Below are 20748 nucleotides of genomic sequence, written 5' to 3' on the forward strand. Positions count from 1 at the left end.
GGCCTGGGGAGAGAAATCTGTTTCACTCCTTTTAAAATTTCAGTGTTAGAGAATCTGCTGATGGAGTAGAATTAATACTTTCACCTTCTAGCAGCTGTCCTATTTTAAATCTTAGCAGTTCCTCCATCTCAATTTTTATCCCTTTTGAGAGAGGACCAGCTTTATGTAGGCTGTAAACAGCATATTTAAACCACAGTGATTATACATATTTGGGGCAGTCAAAACAATTAAGGTATCTCCAGTAGAGGAGAAAAGTTTCTCCTCTCATAGCAAACAATCCAAATAATAATTTTATTTAAGAATGTAAAAGTATCTACGGTAAATCAGACTTGACAGGCTAAAAAAAATGAATTGTTAGTGATTATAAAGCCCTTGTAGAGCAGGTACTGGATGAGTTCAGTGGAAGTTTTTTCTGAAGCTTCCTTAAATTAGACCTAATCTGAAAAACTCAAGTATCTCATATAATGCAAAACTTTTGGATTGAGAATAGCAAATTAAGCACTGTTTTTAATACTTCAAGATATTTAAATTGGCCTTTCAAGAAATATCAGATAGTGGAACAGTGTCCTTGATGCAATTTTTGAAAAGCTTACTTTCAGTCATGAATAAAATTAAAAACAGCAGAAAAGTCCAATAATTTCTTTTCTCAACGTGTTGCTGTTTAATTGGTTCAAGAGGGAAATTAACAAAAGGCCTTTTGTATGGACAGTTCAGTGTCAAACGTCCATCCATTAATTCTTAAAATAACTTTTTGTAATATAATAGGAGGATTATGTCCCTTCACTCTTTCAAGCTCTTATTCATAGGCTGAAGAATAAACACAGGGCCTCCAGGCCTCTCCAGTCTGTTTTGCAGCATAGCCTTGTATTAATGCATGGGAATATTTTGAAAGAACTACTTAAATCCTTAAACCCTTGTATCAGTTTGGTCCTTTGCCATACTCAGGTTTGGAACTTCTGAATTTTAGAAGAATGTTAACAAGATTTGATCTTTCTTGGTAAGTTAGTAGGCATTTAAGGTAATATCCTCTTAATCAGGTGTTTAAACCTGGACACACTAAATGGGGGAGAGGGAGAACACTATGAATACATTAATCTCTAGAGCCCCGGTCTTCTCTAACGGTAAATATAGAGTGGCCTAATAGTTTCTGATGTCTTGATTTCTCAAACGATCTGTTAAGTTCCAACTGGTAGACTGCTTTGAGTCTTAAACGGGTGCTGTTACTTGCAAGAGGTGGTCCCATGGCAGCAGGCTCTGCAGACACCAGCAGTTTCTAGTCTTCCATATTGCCACCAGGTGAAGGTCTTGGAGCAACAGCCAATTCACATTATTTTCAGTAAAAGGAACATTTACTAATGAGCTTCTGTTAGAAGCTAGGTAAGAGTGGAACTTCTGAACTATTTAAATGTGCTATCAAATTATTCTTTGACCGATCAAAAGATTTCAGGACTTCTAATTTTTATTCTAAGGAACCCAGGAGCCATAGGCCTGGTCTGTTCTAGGAAACTAGTTCGGTATAATTACATTGCTCAGGGGTGTTAAAAATCCACACCCCTGAATGATGCATTTAAATCAACCAAACCCCTGGTGTAGATAGTGCTAGGTCTGTCAAACTTGCTACCACCTCTCAGGGAGGTGGGTCACCTACACTGATGGGAGAAGCTCTTCTGTCGATATAGGTAGTATCTTTACTGAAGCGCTGCAGTGGTGCCACTGCATTGTTTTTCTTCTCTTTTCTCTCTTCTCTTCTCGACAAGCTCATAGTAATGAAGCCTTATGTTGGTAGAGGCTGTCCTCCTTTCCACTGCAGGGCTGGACGTATATTAAATGAAAAACTTATCTATTGAAAATAGATGTCAACTAAAACTGTTTTCTGGGAGACTTTTAGCTATGCTAGTTAAGCTCCCTCCTTTTAAGCTGTTCATTCCACTGTCCACTCTCAAGCAAGTTGCACACAGAGAAGCAATGTCTCCAAAAGGGGCAGCAACATCATTCCATCAAAATTACCTAATCCAAGCACCTTTTCAGTTACTCCAATTAGGAATATCTCTCCCCCCTTTTTTCTTCAGATTTCCTCACTTTTTTTATGCCAACTTGTAACCTGTCTCCTGGTATCCGTTTAGTTTAGACTTCTCAATTTTTGTATAAATCTGAATGCAAATTTTGCTTTTTATAAATAATTTTATGCAACTTGCCAAATTGGACCCTGTTATTTTACACTCTAATTGCAAAAAAACAGGCCTTTGTACAACAGTTCAGTCCCAAATCTCTTCTAATGTTGTGGGTTTTTTTGTTTTGTGTTTTATATTTTTAAACCTACATACAATTTTAGACTTCGATAACTTTTTTTTTGTAAATTAGTCACAGGAACAAAATTTGAAGTGACCTTGTTCTCCTAAATAGTATAATTGCTAGCAAAGCAATTTTTCATCTTCTGCCTCCCCCCGGGAGGTGTCTGAGAGTCTCATTTATTTATACAGCAATTTATAGTGTGCTAGGAGCTTCATGGAACAAAACAGTACCTGCTGTGAGGATCTCAACCTAATTTGTACACAAATAACTTGTTTTTTTGTTTGGTTTTTTTTAAAAGTACTTCAGTATAAAAATCCTGTTTGACACCAGCTATCTTAAAATTAATCTGTGAAATTTAAATGCTTGGAAATGGCAAGCGAATTCAAATATCTGGAGGCAGTTCTTACCAGAATGCAAACTGTGGGTTCGTAGACTTGTTGGTTCTTTGTTGAACTAATTAGATTAAGTCAGAGGCTTTCCCAAGATAATCACTTTGGGAGTCTTTTCCCATAATAAAGCTGGGCTGCTGATAATGTGCAGTTAAAGGTCAAATTCTTTGCGAAGAAGAGCATCAGCTAAGTCTTGCAACCTAAAAGTAACTTTGAACTATTTTAATAGTTCATAATCTAACCCAGTTGCAAAGGATATCTAACTTTGACATTTGAAGATCCATGAAGTGTTTGAGTAAACTGACCACCATGTGAGTGAGATCTGATCCCCTCTGTGTGTGTGTGTGTGTGTGTTTACTTTCAACTTGCATATTGCTCTTACTTAAAGATTTGTTAAATACATATGAAAAACATCTGCCTGTGTTCTAATTGTATGCTGCAAATACCTTAAATATGGTGATTTCAAGGCTGAGGAATTACTTGGCAAGATAGTATTTTAGCTAAAATTCCAATGGTATGTCATGAGGTTTGTCTCCAGTGTTTTATTTGTTGTTGCTGTGGTATATTGGCTTACTTGCATCCTGTCTTGCAAATATATGCTTATCCCCCATCTGACTACTGCGGGATTCTTGAACTGTCATCAAAAGCTTTTAGCACTGGCCACTGTCTAACCTGTTACTGGACTAGCTGGACCTCAGTTCTGATCCTGTAGGACAATTCCTTTAATCCTATTTTATGGAAGTAACACTTCGACTGTCCAGGCCTGACCTCTCATTGGGTGTCCAAAGTATGAGCCTTAATTGGGTAGCTTCTTCCTTTCATTAGAAAATACCAGTTAAAGCTTTGCTTACACATACTTGTATGAAAAATGTAGAATCCATTATGAAGGAAGGGGGGGCTTTTCTTGTATTGAGTTATGTCAGGGGTAGGCAACCGATGGCTCATGTGCCAAAGGCGGCACACGAGCTGATTTTCAGCAGCACTCACACTGCCTGGGTGGTGGCCACCGGTCTGAGGGACTCTGCATTTAAATTTAATTTTAAATGAAGCTTCTTAAACATTTTAAAAACCTTGTTTAATTTACATACAACAATAGTTTAGTTATATATTATATACTTATAGAAAGAGACCTTCTAAAAACTTTAATGTATTACAGACACCTGAAACCCTAAATTAGAGTGAATAAATGAAGACTCGGCACATCACTTCCGAAAGGTTGTTGACCCCTGAGTTATGTTAACGGGTCTAGCTGACTGAGAAGCTACAGTTCTGTCTCAAGCACATGAATTTGAATGCAGCTTGTTCTGTACTGATTGTCAGTATCTTGATGATGATTTGGCCATGTGATTAAGTTTGCCTTATTGAGATGCTTATAGTAATAAAGCCTCCAGCTTTGTCCCTCAGAGGCTAATTACTAAGCATAGAGACTGAACTACTAGGTGACATGTACTGATAGTCCCTCTAGGTCATTGCTGACAGCCATGTAGGGAACTTCATACTTCTAGTACCCTGTTGTATTCCTTTTTGTGAGTAAATAAATGAGTCAGTTTCTAGAGCTGTCAATCTGGTACTTTTCATCAGCATTGTATATATTCTTAGTTCTCACCTCCAGCAGTTTTAAAATCACTTAGCTTAGCTGCAAGTAGGCCGAAATTTACATTGATTCTAACACAATCTTGCACTGAAATGATTGAAAGCCTTTTTTATATTTCAGAAGAAAATATTCTCATTTAACACTGTGTTGTACATGTGACTCCAGATTGCAGAAACAGTCAATTTTGCCTTTCTGTTCTCTAGTGTTCACCTCCAGTAAAACCATATCTCACTCTTAGAAGCACGTTCTGGGAGTTAAAACACTTGAGAAAGATAGGATCCAAACTAGGCCAATTAGATGGACCTAAAATGCCATCTAGCTCCATCCTAGGAAAAGGAGTCACCTGGGTTTTTTGTTCTTTGATTGTGACCTTGGACAAATCACATTGCAGTGGAGAAACTGAGGCAAAGGGATAATGATACTTGCCTGCTTTTTTGAAAAGCACTCTGGATGAAAAGTGTAATGTAAGAGTAACTATTTTTGTCATTCTATTAGTTATTGTAATTATAGTGATGAACATTGAAAGCTGGCTCAGAGGTCTTATTCAAATCTGATTTCTTAAAATGCAGTTTGTTTCAGGTCTGAGATCTAGTTGAAGTTCACCTTTTTTCTGGGTACCTGGAACAAAGGCCATATCAGAGGGTTAATTATCTTGATACTGTCTCTTAAGTCTAGATATTTACTTTTTCAGTTGCAGTATCTTTGCATCAAAGGAAGTAACAACTTGTGTAAAAGCATGATACTTCAAAAAAATACTTTGGGGAGGAAACTATATTCAGTGCACTGTGAGCGAGCAAGCAAGCAGACTATTTTGGATCAAGTGAATGTTTAAACTGGCCTGCTCAGAGAAAGTGCTTTATGTTATCCAGCAGAAGATATAGGTTTGTAACCAAAATCTATTCTCCGGGTGAACTAGAGCTAAGATCCTTCAGAGGCTGGTGGATTGAGGTTTGTCCAAATAGTGATACGGTATTACCCGAACACTGAAGGGATCAAACTTCACAAGGGTGCCCAATGGGGGTGTGGAGGTGAAGGCCAGGTTATCTGACTAGTTGTGGATGGAAGAAGCCTTGTTAAGTCCTAGGTTTTCTCTGAGACATCTACTAAGCCCTGGATTCTAGGACCTGAGCAGGTTTTTACACACTCCCACAGTCTTAACACAGTAATGCCATCTTTCATGAATGCAAACATATGGGTGCTGTGGAAACTTTCTTTTCCGATGCTTCTATAGCTGTTGGTTTTTATTAACGTGGCTTCTGGATGGTACTCTAAGATGGAACTCAATACTGCTGGGTACTATATATATAGAAGGAGGCAATCCCAGCTCTGAGGAGTTTACTAACAAAAGAAACAAGTGGGTGTAACAAATGGAGAGAGTGCAAGGAGGATTGAGGGTAGTGGGTACCAAGAATGTGTAAACCAGGAAAGGTTATGTAGCCTTTGTGCCCATTTCACAGACCTTAGAGACTCAAGACATAAGCGAGAACTGTTAATCTCTTTGACCAGATGACTGACTATTACTGTTGGCAATTTATGGTAGGCATCAAGGTAGACATGGGTCTTAGGGATTTGAAGGACATGGTTGAAGCTTTATACATCTAATACTGCATCAGTGTAACGTACACTTTTGCTATTTTGATGTAACTTTGTTTAAATAAGTTCTTCCAATATAGTGTTTAAAAGGGCTTGGCTACACTTGCAAGTTGCAGCGCTGGTAGAGGCTTTCCAGCGCTGCAATTACACCCCGTCCACACCTGCAGGGCACAACCAGCGCTGCAACTCCCTGGCTGCAGCGCTGGCTGTACACCTGGCCAGGTTGGGGTGTAGCGATTGCAGCGCTGGTGATCCAGCGCTGCTCATCAAGTGTGGACACACACCAGCGCTTTTATTGGCCTCCGGGGAATAAGGAGATATCCCAGAATGCTTTTAACTAAAATTACTCCCTTTGTTTTGTTATGCAGCCTGTCTTTGTTTTGTTGTGAACCTCCGGAGCTCCGTTTCTACCGGAGCTGCTTATCAGCTCCTGTTTGCTGTGATCAATCTGTGAACAATCAAATGAGATCCTCCTCCCTGTTGTGAACAGCTCTGTGGAGCTCCTCCGTTGCCGCTGCTGCTATCTAAAAAACAAACATAGCTCCTGTTTGCTGTGATCATCTGTACCTGGCTGTAAACAATCAAATGAGAGGCAGGCAGGGAAACAGCGGGGAGTCGTGCAGGCTGTTTGCAATTAAGAGTTAAGACTAAGGGGTCAGAAAAATGTTCTGATTTTTCAAGTCAGGAAGCTAAACACACAGTGTTGGCTCCAAAAATCCCCTCTCTCTTTCCCCCCGCTCCCTGTCACACTAGACCCCACTCCACCCCCCTCTTTTGAAAAGCACGTTGTGGCCACTTGAATGCTGGGATAGCTGCCCATAATGCATCACTCCCAACAGCGCTGGAAATGCTGCAAATGTGGCCACACACCAGCGCTGGTAGCTGTGAGTGTGGCCACACACCAGTGCTGCTCCTACACAGCTGGATGACCAGCGCTGCAAACCGTAAGTGTAGCCAAGCCCAGAGATTTGAAAATACAGCTATAAATAGTGAGGAGTAACATGGCTACCACTCTGAAACCTGTCAGCTATAAATCATGGCTTTAATATTCTTTTTCCCTAGATTATACACCTCATATGACTAACTTGAAGAAAAGGAGCTAACCATGGGACGACATTCAAGATTCCTCTCTGGAAAGGGTTGCTGATGTCTCACTCTTCTATTTGGGTGATGTGTATCTGCTCATCTGACTGTCTTCATATCTAAAGGATTTATTTTACTTTTGGAAGTACTTCAAGTCGAAATTTTTGTTCCTTTTTGGAAACTGTTTCCTCATTCTAAGGACTGTATACATCATGGGTGACATGGCTAACAACTCAGTTGCATACAGTGGTGTAAAAAACTCTGTAAAAGAATCTAATCATGGAGATTTTGGAATCTCACTTGAAGAGCTCCGTGCCCTTATGGAACTGCGATCTACAGATGCAGTGCATAAAATACAAGAATGTTATGGAGATGTCTATGCTATCTGTACAAGATTGAAAACTTCACCAAATGAAGGTAAGTGTATTGCGGTAGCATGTGTCCAGAAGATCTTTATTTAAATTAGATCAGTTATTTTGGCTCTGAATGTGGTTATAAATAATTAAATAGAATGCTAGCTTGTGTTCGCTGTTGTAAGAATAGAATTATGATTATCTGTCATGGTAGTGAATAGCAAGGTTTGTTAACTAGACCAACTTTTGTAACTGATATAAAATTACACAGTCACATATTTCAAGATTTCAGAAACAATGTCGTCATTCTCAGTTACAGATCGTAGCAATACATCAACTACACATTGCCAATATGAGCTCATCTGTTGCCCAAGATGGGGGAGGGGGAATGTTTTAATGCATGGACCCCTTCTATTGCAGTGTAAGCAATGAATGTTTTGAGTTAAATTTTACATTTTTGAAAACTTGAATTTTAAAATGCTTGGAAATTGAAGGATCTGAAACACTGCATTTATTACTTCGTCTTCATCCTCTGAAATTCTTATTTCAACTATTTTGTCTAAATAAGGGAATTATGACTTTAAATTGTTCCGGTTTTTCCTTTTTTTTTTCTTGTCTACTTCATTATTGTTGAATCCTGACGAGAAGCCTATTTGCTGCTCAGGCAAAATGGAGTAATGTCCTCAGGATTGACTTGACCTGCTCTAAGTTTGAAGACAACTGTTTTTCCAGCATATTTACATGTTGTAAATAGAATTGTCAAACTTTTATATTTAACAGTACTTCAGATTTGTTCACTGCAAATTGCTTGTTCTTGAGTGTGAAAGTGATAAAGCACCATGAAAAATTTAATGGATGAATTTTGCAACTTTATCAAACAGACACATGAGGCTTATGTAATCTTACGGTATCTCTGAGCTACTTTTGTCAATTTTTTTTTGCTGATTTGCATATTCTACAAAACCATCATTGACTATATCATTCAGTACGCTAATAAAGTATCATGAATTACAAATATGTCTAGTAGTGCTGAGAGGAAAATGCAGGCTTTTTTTAAAGCCGACAGAATGACTGCATGTTGATGCAAAAAACTCCTGCTGTACTCGTATTTCAATCTGCCATAGTCCACACATCGGTCACTTATGCAACTTCATATTAGCAGTCATTTTATTGTTACCAGTTTAAGAATCCTTGTAAGAGTTTTATTACTCTCTGGCCTAACCAGCAGCCCCTCAGATTGACCCAGGGATATTGAAACAAGAGCATCAGATGTTTTGGTGTTGAAAGTGGCGGTAGGGGGGAGGGTGGCTTTCCTATTCTCCTGTGCTAGCAGAGATCTGGAATATTCCAAGCCAGAGTACAACATTAGTAGACCACCAAACAGGATATAAACTTGAGGATGAAACTGGTCTGAGGTGAGAGCAAGAACAGATATAAATATCTTAGACAATATACCATTTAGCATGATTAAAAGCACATGCAGTGGAGACAGTTTTGTGTAGGCCACTGCAGCAGATGAAGAGATCAGTTGATATCTGAATTTAAGACACAAATGATACTGGTGAAAAGTTGTTGTACAACTGTTTATTTGTTCCATGAAAGGAACGGTAGCATTGTAGAAATAGAAACTTGAATGTTAATAAAAATTGTGCCTTAAACAGGACACTCCTTATACATTGTGATAAATGTATCTTAATGACTAAATCCAATTTTCTTTATTTTTTGTGATCTGAGTAAACCTTTAAGGGGTAGGGATATCATGAACACAACCAGGGCTTGTAGGGCAAACTTAACAAATTTGAAACTAGTTGTCAAGGGTTGTTTGTCTGGCACAAGATTGGGATTTACCATATGTGCCCAAACAGGCTGTTCCAGCACCAGTTCACTACCTGGCTCTTTTAGTGAACTGATCTCTTTGACCTCTACCTGGACCTACTGTTTTATGTTGGTTTCCCCAGTGGGGCATTCTTTGTCACTCCACCGGCAATGAAGTGGAACTTCTTAGTGGTATAAATTGTGGAGTGTCTTGTGGTATCTCTTTACTGCATAGTTAATCTGCATGATTAGTGCCCTAGTTTTGCTGTGGGGATGCTTGCACTTTACCCGCATTACTGTTTCTGCACTTGCCCATGAGTCTGGGAGCATACCCCATGATTCCCTGTGCTGAAACACTTGGATTCTTTCCAGGTCATTTGTGTTAATTGCAGGAGAATTTGTCTATCATTGAGGAGAATTGTGGGAAGGGCATTGGAGGACTATTGGCAATCAAGTGACTTTTGCCTGTGTTCTTGCTGCTAAATAGGCAAGTACTAGTGAGAGAAAGTGGAGCCCCAGTTCTAACCTATTACCCCCAGCCATGTAACCTGATGGTAGGAGAATTAAGAGTTAGCCCAGGTTTTGAGAGGAGTTTTAACTGTCCAGTGAACATATGTGCTTGGAAACATCACAGATCAGAAACTTCGTAAATTTCACTTAGTGGTCATTCAGTGCACTGTCAATACAGGAGTTGGGAGGATAGCGAAGACGCACAGAATGGGAGACGAGTGGAAAGATTAAATGAGCAAGACTACTAGCTGAATAGATTCAGTACACTCTCATTGTATGTCAGACAAATCCTCTGTGACCTTGCAGAGCTATTCACTACAGGAATTCCCATGTTACTGAAGCTTGTATTATGTGCTGTCCTACATGATTATTAGAGGCAAAGTAGAAAATGTGCCACAAATCCCTGAAACTTATCATAATGAAATGAGTAGCTTTTTGCTGCCAATTGGGGGTCTTAATGGACACTAGACTACCAAACCACTAGACCAGTGGTTTTCAACCTTTTTTTTCATTTGCAGACCCTTAAATTTCAAATGGAGGCGCAGACTCTTTTTAGACTATGTTTAAGATTTCCAGACCCCACAGGAGTCCATGGACTACAGGGTGAAAACTACTGCACTAGACAATCAGGCTAGCCATATTCTTGTATCTTCTGTTAGTGTGCTATCCCAGTGGTGGAGCAGCACCTACTTTGCTTGAAAAGTGAATGCAGCAGGAGTAGCAGATGAAGTTAGTGGAATTGTCAGTCTCGTCTGCCATCAAAACTGCTAGAGAAGGTATGTGCCTGGCAGCACAGATATGATCTTCCACCATAGTATTTATTTATTAAATAATTATTCTAAATGGAGCAGGAGAGAAAGGGATTTCTTGATTTCTATGCCCCGTTTAAATTCTTGCTCTGCATCCATACATTCAAAATTATTGTAGTGTATAGTGAATATGCTGATACTGGCAGTAAACTTTCTCCAGTGTATCTGAGGGGGAACTGATCAGCTAAGGAAGGTTGTACTGAATGGCTCTACAGGGTCAATATAACTGTAAACCAAGCAGAGTTTTTCTATTTGAGACACCTAGTTCAAAAATATGGCTCTGGACAGACACCAAATCACTTTATTTAAATAGGTGAGTAACTGTAATAGAGGATATATAAATTCTTGTGGTATATACTCCTGTGTACCATGCAGCAATTTAGACCTAAATTCCCCAGAAGGACCCCAAATTACTGTATATAAATCACAGAATTTCTTGGTGAGCTGGCAACTCTGGTAACGGTAATGGACAATGAAATGATTTGACATTTAAATTTAATGGAAAAATTCTAAAGAAGTTAATGAACTAGTACATTTCATTATCACCATGGCCTATTTAGTTGTCTGTTCTCTGTTAATGTCTTTCCATTCTGCAAACTCTGTGCTGTTAACTCCTTGCATCCCAGTACTTTCTCGCTTTTTTCCCCCCCCCTGAAAGCTTTTTTCCTTAGGTATAGATTCAAGCTTTTCCTTCCTCACGGTTCTTAAAATGCCAGCATTCTATACTCTGTTGGGCTGGTCAACTTAAAGTTCCCCTCCAGCCAAGCCAAGATTGTTACTGTAATGTAACAATTATTAAATTAATGTTAAATGGAAACATGAACAAGGAACCTAAACTTAGCAGTATGGCTGCATAACTGAGATTTGTGCAGCTTCAGCATAGGTATTAAACTCGGCATGTAGAGCCATAACATAAAACATTAGTTGACCAATATGCAGTTACACAGCTTAAAACTTTAAAATTTGTGCATATACAAATTCCATTGTTATTTTGTACTGTCCTTTTCAAATTGACCTTGCAACTTGTAAGTGAGGACTAGCCACAGGTACAGTTGAAGTTCTAGCATTCAGTTATTATGATGCATTTCTTGCTTTAAGAACTTTTTGTTGTCTTTATGTGGGAATGAAACTAAGCTTTGCCAGTTACAGCCCAAAAAAGGGAAGACTTTCAAAATAGCTGCATGAAAACTGTTACAGTAGAAGTTGTCTTCATAGTTTCATCTTCCATAAAAATCTATCAGATTTTAATTTTAAACTTCAGTGTGTAACAGTTCCAGAACCAGTTACCTTCTTGTTGGTGTTTACTACTGCTGACTTTCCTCTTTGAAGACTTCTTTTGCAAAGGCGTTTGAAATGTGTGTGTATATAGCATACTATAAACCCACCCCAGGCAAGTGACTTTTTAAAATATTCCTATAACTTTGTTCTACTCCCAGTGTAGGAGAACTTTAGCCTTCTAAAATTACTAAATTATAACTAACTTCAACTGTTAAATTGCTAGTGACTTAAGGAATTATCTAGTCATTAAACTAAACATGTGTTGTTAGATTTACACTTAAAGTTTAGTGTTCACTTCTGCATGTACCAGAACAAATGGGGCAATCTGCGGGTGAGTGAATTCACATTAGGTTTAATACGATTTAATTTTGACAAACATTCTCCAAACTTGGGCTTGAAACAGGCTATGTTAGCAAAAACCTCATTCAGTTACAATCAGGAGGCCATACTGGCAATTCTTTTGTCTTTTTGATCTACAGAATTAAGAATGATTTGCCTGTTGACCAAAGCCTAGTCTATGCTACATAATAGTGTAAGTCCCCTTGCGCCAACCTGTTTGCACATGTGTCTGCACTCAAACGGACATAAGCACCCTGTTTAAAATGACTCATCTCCCCAGTGGTATAGAGTTATGGCTGGCTACTGAGGTTGACATGGTGCAGGTGTAGATACCGCATCACCTGTGTTGATCCTAACAGTTATCCAGCAGCTGTCCCACAATGCCCCATTCCCTGAAAGTGACTGCTCTGGTCACAATTTTAAACTCCCCCGCTCCAGGGGTCATAGAAACTGGAAACCACCATCCTCATAAATTTTTCCTCATGTTTTTTGAAATGCCCTTTTCTGATTGCCCAGCTCTGACACTATCTAGCAGCTCATCCTTGTGTGCAGTTGCCCAAATGACCAGGCTGGCTCCATGCGTGCACAGATACTAAATGTGCTCTTGCCTGGAGTAGACAGGAAGTATTGGAGTTCCTGGGCCTGTGGGGAGAAGAAGCTGTGTAAAACACAACTACGGACAAGCCATAGAAATGTGGACATCTACAACCAGATTGCATGGGAGATGTAGGCAAAAGGGTACAACAGGATCAGCAGCAGTGTATAGTGAAAGTGAAGGAACTTCTCCAGGGATACCACAAGGCCAGGGAATACAGCAGTAGATCTAATGCTGTGCTGCAGACCTGCTGCTTTAGCAAGGAACTGCATGGCATACTTGGCGGAGACCAGACCAGCACCTCACAGACTACTGTGGATACCTTGGAAGAGACCAAGACAGAGACCCCTACCATGAACAGCAAAAGGGAGGAGACATGGCAGGGGACTCAGCCATGCTGCAAACCAGGACCTGTTTGAGACTCTGCCATGGTTTAGCCATCCCAATAGGCAAACACAGATGGAGCCTGATGACAGGGAAGGAAACTCAAGTAAATGTGTGCATGCCTTTTTCCTTACATTGTTTGAATTTTAAAATGATGCCTGGTCCATCCACATGTTAACAAGAAAAAAAGTATTAACTCTTCATTATTTTACTTGTACACAAAGAGACCGGTTCAGTAGAAATAGAACTGGCATCTGTTTTTCATTCCCCATTTGAATTAGACCATAGGGATAGGGAGGAGCATGCAGAGCATATCATTCAAGTATATAGGGGTGCCTCTTATCCTCCTGAGAGACCCTGCAATTCTCTCCCAAAGGTTTATAGGGGTGGCTGCTCTATTTCGTCTTCTGCGGTAGGAGATGGCCACTCAGTAGTGAGTTCAGCTAGCAGCATACAGGCCTGGGCAGCTCTTCTGTGCCTTTGTATCCTTTGTGAGGGAGATCTGCTGATATGATGGTCCCCAAACTGTGGGGCACAGAGGAATGTATGGGGAGGGTCACTGCAGAGCTGGGACCTGGGCCAGCCACCACGCGGGAGGCAGGGCCTGCTCTAGGCACCAGCGCTCCAAGCATGTGCTTGGGGCAGCAATTTCCAAGGGGCGGCACTCCCGCCCCTCCTCCCCCTTTTTTTTCCCTTGGGGAGCAAAAAGCCAGGAGCCGGCCCTGAACCAACATGTTCCCTCTCAGCTGAGGCTTTCAGGCTGACCTGGAACTGACACTGCAGTTCTGGCTGCAGTCACTAGATGGCGATCACGGCAGCCTGAGTTGCACAGGCTGGACTGCAGTTCAGGCTGCCTTGCTGCTGGGGAGCCCAAGCATCATCCCCCGGAGCTGGGCCTGGGCTGCGGGGGCGAGAGGGGCTCAGCTCCGGGGGATGATGCTCCTGGCTCTCCAGCGGCAGGGCAGCCTGAACTGCAGTCCAGCCTGGGTATGAGGAGCCAGGGAGGGAGAGAAGCGGGGCCCGGGATGCAGGGCGGGGTCCTGCTGCCGCCACTGCTGCTGCTCTGCTCCGAGTCTCCCCAGGGTGGCGCAGCGTTTCCCCGCCCAAGTGGGCTGTGCAGGGCGCCACGGGGCTGGGCAGGGGGCGTGGCTCCCGGCTCCTGCGCTGACGGGGTAAGTGGCTGGGCAGCCCGAGCTGCCAGGGAACTGCTGCCTCCTGCCCCTGGACTCAGCCCGCTGCGCACTCCCCCACCTCAGCCCCGCACTGCCTGCCCTGGGTGGGGAGAGGCAGAGCCCAGCTCTAAGCGGGGCAGCGGGGGGTACTGCCCGGCCAGGGGACCCCACGGCTCGGGCACCTGGGGGTCAGTGTCTGTCCTCTCGGCTCTGCCTGCCCACCTCAGCCCCGCTCTGCTGCCTGAACCCTCTTTACTAGATCCCCATCCCTTTTGGGGTACAAGGTTTGAGGGTTAGTCCCTATGCCTTCCATGCGCATTTGGAGCACTAAAGATGGGGTTCCGGGGGGATGGGGGGGGTGAAATTTATACTAGGTGAAATAAAAACAGGAGAAACAGTTTGATCCCACTGCAAGCGTAAATGGCGATTGCTGTGGTGAACGAGGTCACGTTTGGGGGGGAGAGCTCAGGGCTGGAGTGGCAGGGAGTGCCGGGGGGGAGAGAGCCCAGGGCTGGGGCGGCAGGGGGTGAGGGTGGGGAAGGGCACTGGTGTGGGGGGGGGAAAACACCCGGTCATATTTATAAATAAATATTTAGCAGTACTCAAAGCTCCAGGGCCAGAGAACACTAACACAGAACACTCCTGTGGCTGATCACTAAAGTGCTCTTTCAAAGCTTCCCTCAACTGCACGGCTTCACTTTGAGCTCTTGTAATAGCCCCCGTGCCCGACTGTTCAAATTTGACAGACAGCTACACCATCTCCACCCTAGTGGCAGCTTTTCCCCTTTGCCTCATAGTAAGCAGGACATAACAGGCCGTTAACCGTTGGGATATTTTTCTCCCTGAGATCCAGTCTAGTCAGTAGACACTAGTGCCCCTTGAATCTACCAAAAGCACATTCAACTGTCATTCTGCCCTTGCTGAGCCAGTAGTTGAATCCTTCCTTGATGCTGTGTCAAGGTGGCCAGCGTAAGGCTTCATGAGTCAGGAGAGCAAGGGAATAGACCCAGAATCACTATTGGCATTTTAATCTAGCCAATGACAATCTCCTTGTTGGGAAGAATGTGTCTGCTTGCAGCTTTCTGAACAGTCCTGTGTTTTAAAAGATGCAGGCATCATGCACCTTTCCTGATGAGCCCATGTTGATATCAGCAAAGCATGCCTGGTGATCCCCATAATCATAGGAGAGTAGCTCTTTCTGCTGATGTAGTCTGTGACAAGGTGGGCTGGTGCCAAAACAGGATATGCATGCTGTCTATTGCCCCCTCCTCCCCAGTTTGGGAACCCCACTGCTGCAAATCCATCTACTAGTTGCTGAGAGTCAGTCCTGTGTAGTAGGAGATGATTAATGACCCCTACACACTTGCATAACAGCGGCCCCCATTGTGTAGTTTCCAACTCCAAAATGACTGTTACTGGGTAATGGGGAATCTGGCATTGCAAGCTTCCAAAATGCTATCACCACTCGCTTCTCCACTGACAATGCCACTCTCATGCTGGTGTCCACACACTGTAAGGCTGGGGTGAGCTCAGCACACAGACCCAGGAATGTGGCCTTTCACATCTGAAAGTTCTGCAGCTGTTGTTCCCATCATCAGTGCTCGTTTTTCAGACCCAGAAGTGGTGTTCCTCCATCTGCAACTGCTCTGTGAATGCCCCAGCAACCTCGAATTGTACTTTCATTGTTTCTCAGCAAACTGTTCTTAAACACATCCTCACTTCCCCATTTGTTGCAGTACTTCCTGCAGGTCTGCAAGTACAGGAGAATCATACATACATCCTGTCTTTGCATATTCATGAGAATAGCTCAGAGCTCTGTGGGTTCTATACTTCTGTCAGGGATAAGCAGAGACTGAGAATTGCTGCATGAGTTTGTGGGATTTTTTTTTTTAATTATGGGTTATGGATGATCTGATGGGATGGAGAAGTTGCATGTTGGGAACCTCACCCCAAGGTCCCAGAGATCCCTGGACATCCTTATTCTACCACAACTCACTTGAAAATTCTCAAAAGGTATTGCTCCAGATGGTGGGCATGTGGCACACTGGGATCCCTACCTGTGGTGTGCTGCATTTTGTATCCACGAATTCTCAGTATGCATTCGCCCTAGTGATGTACAAACTTTGGTTGATGCAGTTACATCGGTGTAGAGCTGCTAAAGTTTATAAGACCTGAGCTAAATCCTAGGTGAATGTGTCTATGTCCCATTGGGAATTTCATTTGGTTTTGATGGCTATTCAGAAGTGTAACAGTAGTGGATTAGATCGTTCATGTTGTAGTAGGAGCTTGACGTGTTCAGAAAGCTGTAACAGAGCAATCAAGGAGCACTACTGAATGGCCATCCCTAGGTGAAATAATGGGATTGCTACCTCCAGGGCCTCTGCTTTTGAATGGACTCTTCATGGAAATCAGATGTTGGAGGGGGGCTATCTGCAATTCCCTCTGGTCTGCTCATATGGCTAGGAGAGCTGTAGTTCTTTTTTCTCCTGTTATCAGAGAGGGACAGATACTCTTTTAAAAGGTGGACTTCTCCAAAGCTGCAGTATCCTCACAAGAACAGAAGACACAGCTAGAAAAAGTGGAGGCAGGCCTTTCTCAAAGGACTTGGACCAGATTCAGGGACTTGCAAAAAGTGAGAGATCCCACTGAGGAGGATTGTGTTTAAGAGTTTCTATAAATTGCTAACTTTTATGCTTTAAGAGTAAAATGTGTGTGAGAAAAGTCTTTGTAAGTCTGTTTCCTTACTTTACTATCACACTGTCCCTGATGGGTGTAATTCAGAACCAGATCACTCACAACCAGGCAGACTGTGGAAGGAACATGTTGAAGCAACTAGAGGGCTCAGGAGGGTGGTGGCACTAGTTCCAAGGCCTAGGTGAGCAAGACTGCAGGATTGGACTCAGAAGTGTCAGACATGGGGGTCTACAATTGGGGTGTGTGTCTGAGTGACGCAGGTCTAGGAACAGTAATCAGTCACTACCCAGACAGCTTTAACCGCATGTGGGATTCCCAACATTCTGGTGTCAATTTAGACCATGGGACAGGATAGGTTGCAAATTAATTTTTTTCTGTGGTCGGGTTTGGCTTATTTTCAGTATCCAGTACTATTACTTGCAAGTAGGCTGCTACTTGAGCATTCAGCAAATGCCTCAGTAGTGGCAGCTTATCTGCATAAGGGTAGATAGTTGTTAGTTTTTTTCAAGCAGACTTGCAGAGAAGGAGCCCTAAAGATGTTCAGATCCTCACTTTAGGTATCAGGGAAACGGATATCTCCTGCAACTGCCTCATCCATATTACTATTGTTGAGCTACAGAAAATGGTTCTGTTCCTAGCAACACATTAATAAGTGTGCACTTAGTGCTGGGGGGAGGGGGGGGAAGAGAAGAGAATAACCTATTGGGGTTTGGCCTACTCACCTGTGTTTTGGCCTTTTCAGTTCAGTCATGAAGCAGTCCCCTGGTGATTATCTTGCTTTTTCTGGAAGTGTTAGTGATATTTCTCACTATCCTGGGCTTGGTGCCATTCAGTTAGTTGGCATCTTGTGTGCTTGCACTAGCATACTGAGAATGCAAGCCACAACTTGAGTGTCTTATTGCTCCTTATATGTGGATCTTCAAGTTACTTACAGATAGTGACATGTTTGACTTATGGATGTTGTTGGGGTACTGTTAAAAGCAACTACATATTCAGGCCCTAAAATGGAGACACTCCTTCAAAATACAATGTTCAAAATTTCCCTGTGAAGTTTTTTTTTGTAGTGATTCCCAAACAAAACTGGACATTGAATAAAAAGGCCTTTGAAACCCTGTTTAAAGATTATAAGAAATGTCGACAGAAAAGGGTCATTCTGTTTTCCATAGCCGCCCCCCCCCACCACCACCACACACACCCTTCAGGGGTAGAATAGGATAACATACTGAATGATACTAAATAAATATAAAAATGAAGAATTGCTAATGGTACAACTAAAAGCTCTGATAACTATACATTAATGATTTGTAACTAGGGATAGTGAATGAGTTTGTATGAGAACACTTATGCCAAGCCTTGCTAGCATAAGTGTGGTTTTGCCAATTCGTCTTTTACATAGAATTGCTGATTTGCTTAAAGTGATTCTATTGCAAACAGAACAGAGGTAATGTGCTGGAAGTTTTGAGGTCAAAACACAAACTTGAAATGACAAGAAGCATTTTAGTGGGATGACCCAGAAACAGGTATCAGAGGGGTAGCCGTGTTAGTCTGGTTCTGTAGAAGCAGCAAAGAAACAGGGTAACACAACATGACCTAAAAAAATGCAGAAGTTTATGTAAATTGAAGCTTGCGCATGTGTAGTGTACTGGTTACATAAAGTGTGATGTGCTAAAAAGCTGATTGGAGAAACATTCAGTAATATGGAATGTGAAAATGTAAAATGGCTCATATTGGAGAAATACTGAACCACAAACTGAAGGACAGGAATGAGGGGACCAGACCAAGGGATCGGAGGAGGTGATAACCATCATGAGCTCCCTGTATGATTTGAAGTGGCCAAAAGAGCTAGTGTGATCCTGAGATGCACAAACAGGGAAATCTCAAGTAGGGGTAGAGGGCTTATTTTACTTTACCTTTTGTATTTGGCACTGGTGTGATCACTGCTGGAATACTGTGTCCAGTTCTAGTGCCCACAATTCAAGAAGAACGTTGATAAATTAGAGATGGTTCAAAGAAGAGCCATGAGAATGATTTTAAAGGACTAGAAAACCTACCTTATAGTGACAGACTCAAGGAGCACCATCTATTTAGCTTATCAAAGAGAAGGTTAAGGGGTGACTTGATTACAGTGTAAAAGTATGGGAACAAATATTTAAAAACGGATTCTTCAATCTAGCAGAGAAAGGTAAAACACAATCCAATGGCTGTAAGCTGAAGTTAGAGAAATTCAGGCTGGAAATAAGGTATAAATTTTCAATAGGTGAGAGTAATTAACCATTGGTTCAAGTTACCAAGGGTTGTAGTGGATTCTCCATCACTGATCATTTTAAAATCAAGATTGAATCTTTTTCTAAAAGATCTTCCCCCAAATAATTCCTAGAATAGTTCTGTTATACAGGAGGTCAGACTAGATCATAATGGCCTTTTCTGGCCTTAGTAGCTATGAGATGTAAGAGAACTTCTTGGTGCCCCGCAATATGGTAGCTTGAGCCCCCTATCAATTCAGTCTTATCTATTGTCTGCCATACATATATGCTCAGATACGTAAGAGACAATAATTCTCTCTGAAATGGTATAAAAAAGGCAGAAATAGATTAAGCCTAAACTGGGTGGATTTGTGATTCAGTTTCCTGCTTTTTAACCCCAATAATTTAAAGATAAGACTTTGTATTATGTAAGAATCATCCTTGGAAGTATTTAATATATAGCATCATGCTGTATTCCTACCTGTTAAGTTAGCTGTGGTTATAGAGTGTGACGCTTCTGGCTTATACAGAGTTTCATGAATGGGAGATGCATATGATTATAAAAAAACAAATGCTGAAATTGACTTTTTTTTTTTTTAATATTTAGGTCTAAGTGGAAATCCAGCCGATATAGAGAGAAGAGAAGCAGTGTTTGGGAAGAACTTTATACCTCCTAAAAAGCCAAAAACATTTCTTCAGTTAGTATGGGAAGCACTACAGGATGTTACCCTAATTATATTAGAAATTGCAGCCATAATATCATTGGGCCTTTCTTTTTACCAGCCTCCAGGAGGGAACGAAGCATGTAAGTAAACCTTGAAGCAAGAAATATTTAATATATGTAAATTGCAGTGTTGTGAAACTTCAATTCTAAATTTTACATAAGATCAATTTTAATCAGCCAATGGAGGCCAAGAACATTCTTATTCAAAGTAATTTTGCTTGCTTTCCATTTCACTTCTCTACTGGGATAACACTAGCATAAAAAACAGGTGCATTGGTTGCATTTAAAATAGCAATTCCAATAATATTCTGTGTTCATAGTCACATTTGACTGTGAAGTGATATCGTACACAAGCTTTAATACTTCAGATGCGGTTTAAGCAGCAGGAGCTGCTGGACTCGTCAAAAGTAAACAGCCCACACAGTTCGTTTTCATGCAATAAAATGCAAATGAATATTTAGCTTTTCTTTCTTGAAGATTCTGAATAAACAGAATTGTTTCCAGATAGTGTTGACCAAGTTTTTTCCACTGGGAGCTGGCATGTCTAGCAGTCTTCTCTTTCTCATTTATAAATGATAGTTAACACTGTCTTTGATCTCCAATTCAGAAATGAAAAGATTCTGTCTGTACAGTCACTCAGAACTCAGTTTAAAAACTTGAGCACCTTCTTTGGAGCAGGCTTTCAGTGAGGGTTTTTGTTTGGTTTTTGTTTGGGGGGGGCAAACATAATGGTGTCTGCTTTGCTTTGACAAGTTGAAGCTAGAATGCAAAGAAGTGTTGACTAAATAAAAGTGGGTGTACAACTGTTTCCAGTCTGGTGCTCTTTCACCCCGTTCCCAGACATCTTTCATGAGGTTGTAGAAGCTGACCCAGCCATCAAG

General features: G+C 41.6%; 1 protein-coding gene across 5 annotated transcripts in view; it reads left to right on the forward strand.

The window, feature by feature from the left end:
• ATP2B1 (ATPase plasma membrane Ca2+ transporting 1) overlaps positions 1-20748 on the forward strand; it is a 103691-nt gene that overhangs the window by 42165 nt on the left and 40778 nt on the right. For all 5 annotated transcript variants that reach the window (XM_039496996.1, XM_039496999.1, XM_039496995.1 and 2 more), the window contains exons 2-3: positions 6931-7368; positions 19751-19948. In XM_039496996.1, the coding sequence (XP_039352930.1) occupies positions 7164-7368; positions 19751-19948 (403 nt within the window). In that variant the 5' untranslated portion in view covers positions 6931-7163. The remainder of the gene's footprint in view (positions 1-6930; positions 7369-19750; positions 19949-20748) is intronic.

The sequence above is a fragment of the Mauremys reevesii genome, linkage group 1 (assembly GCF_016161935.1).
Source record: "Mauremys reevesii isolate NIE-2019 linkage group 1, ASM1616193v1, whole genome shotgun sequence".
Taxonomy (NCBI): domain Eukaryota; kingdom Metazoa; phylum Chordata; order Testudines; family Geoemydidae; genus Mauremys; species Mauremys reevesii.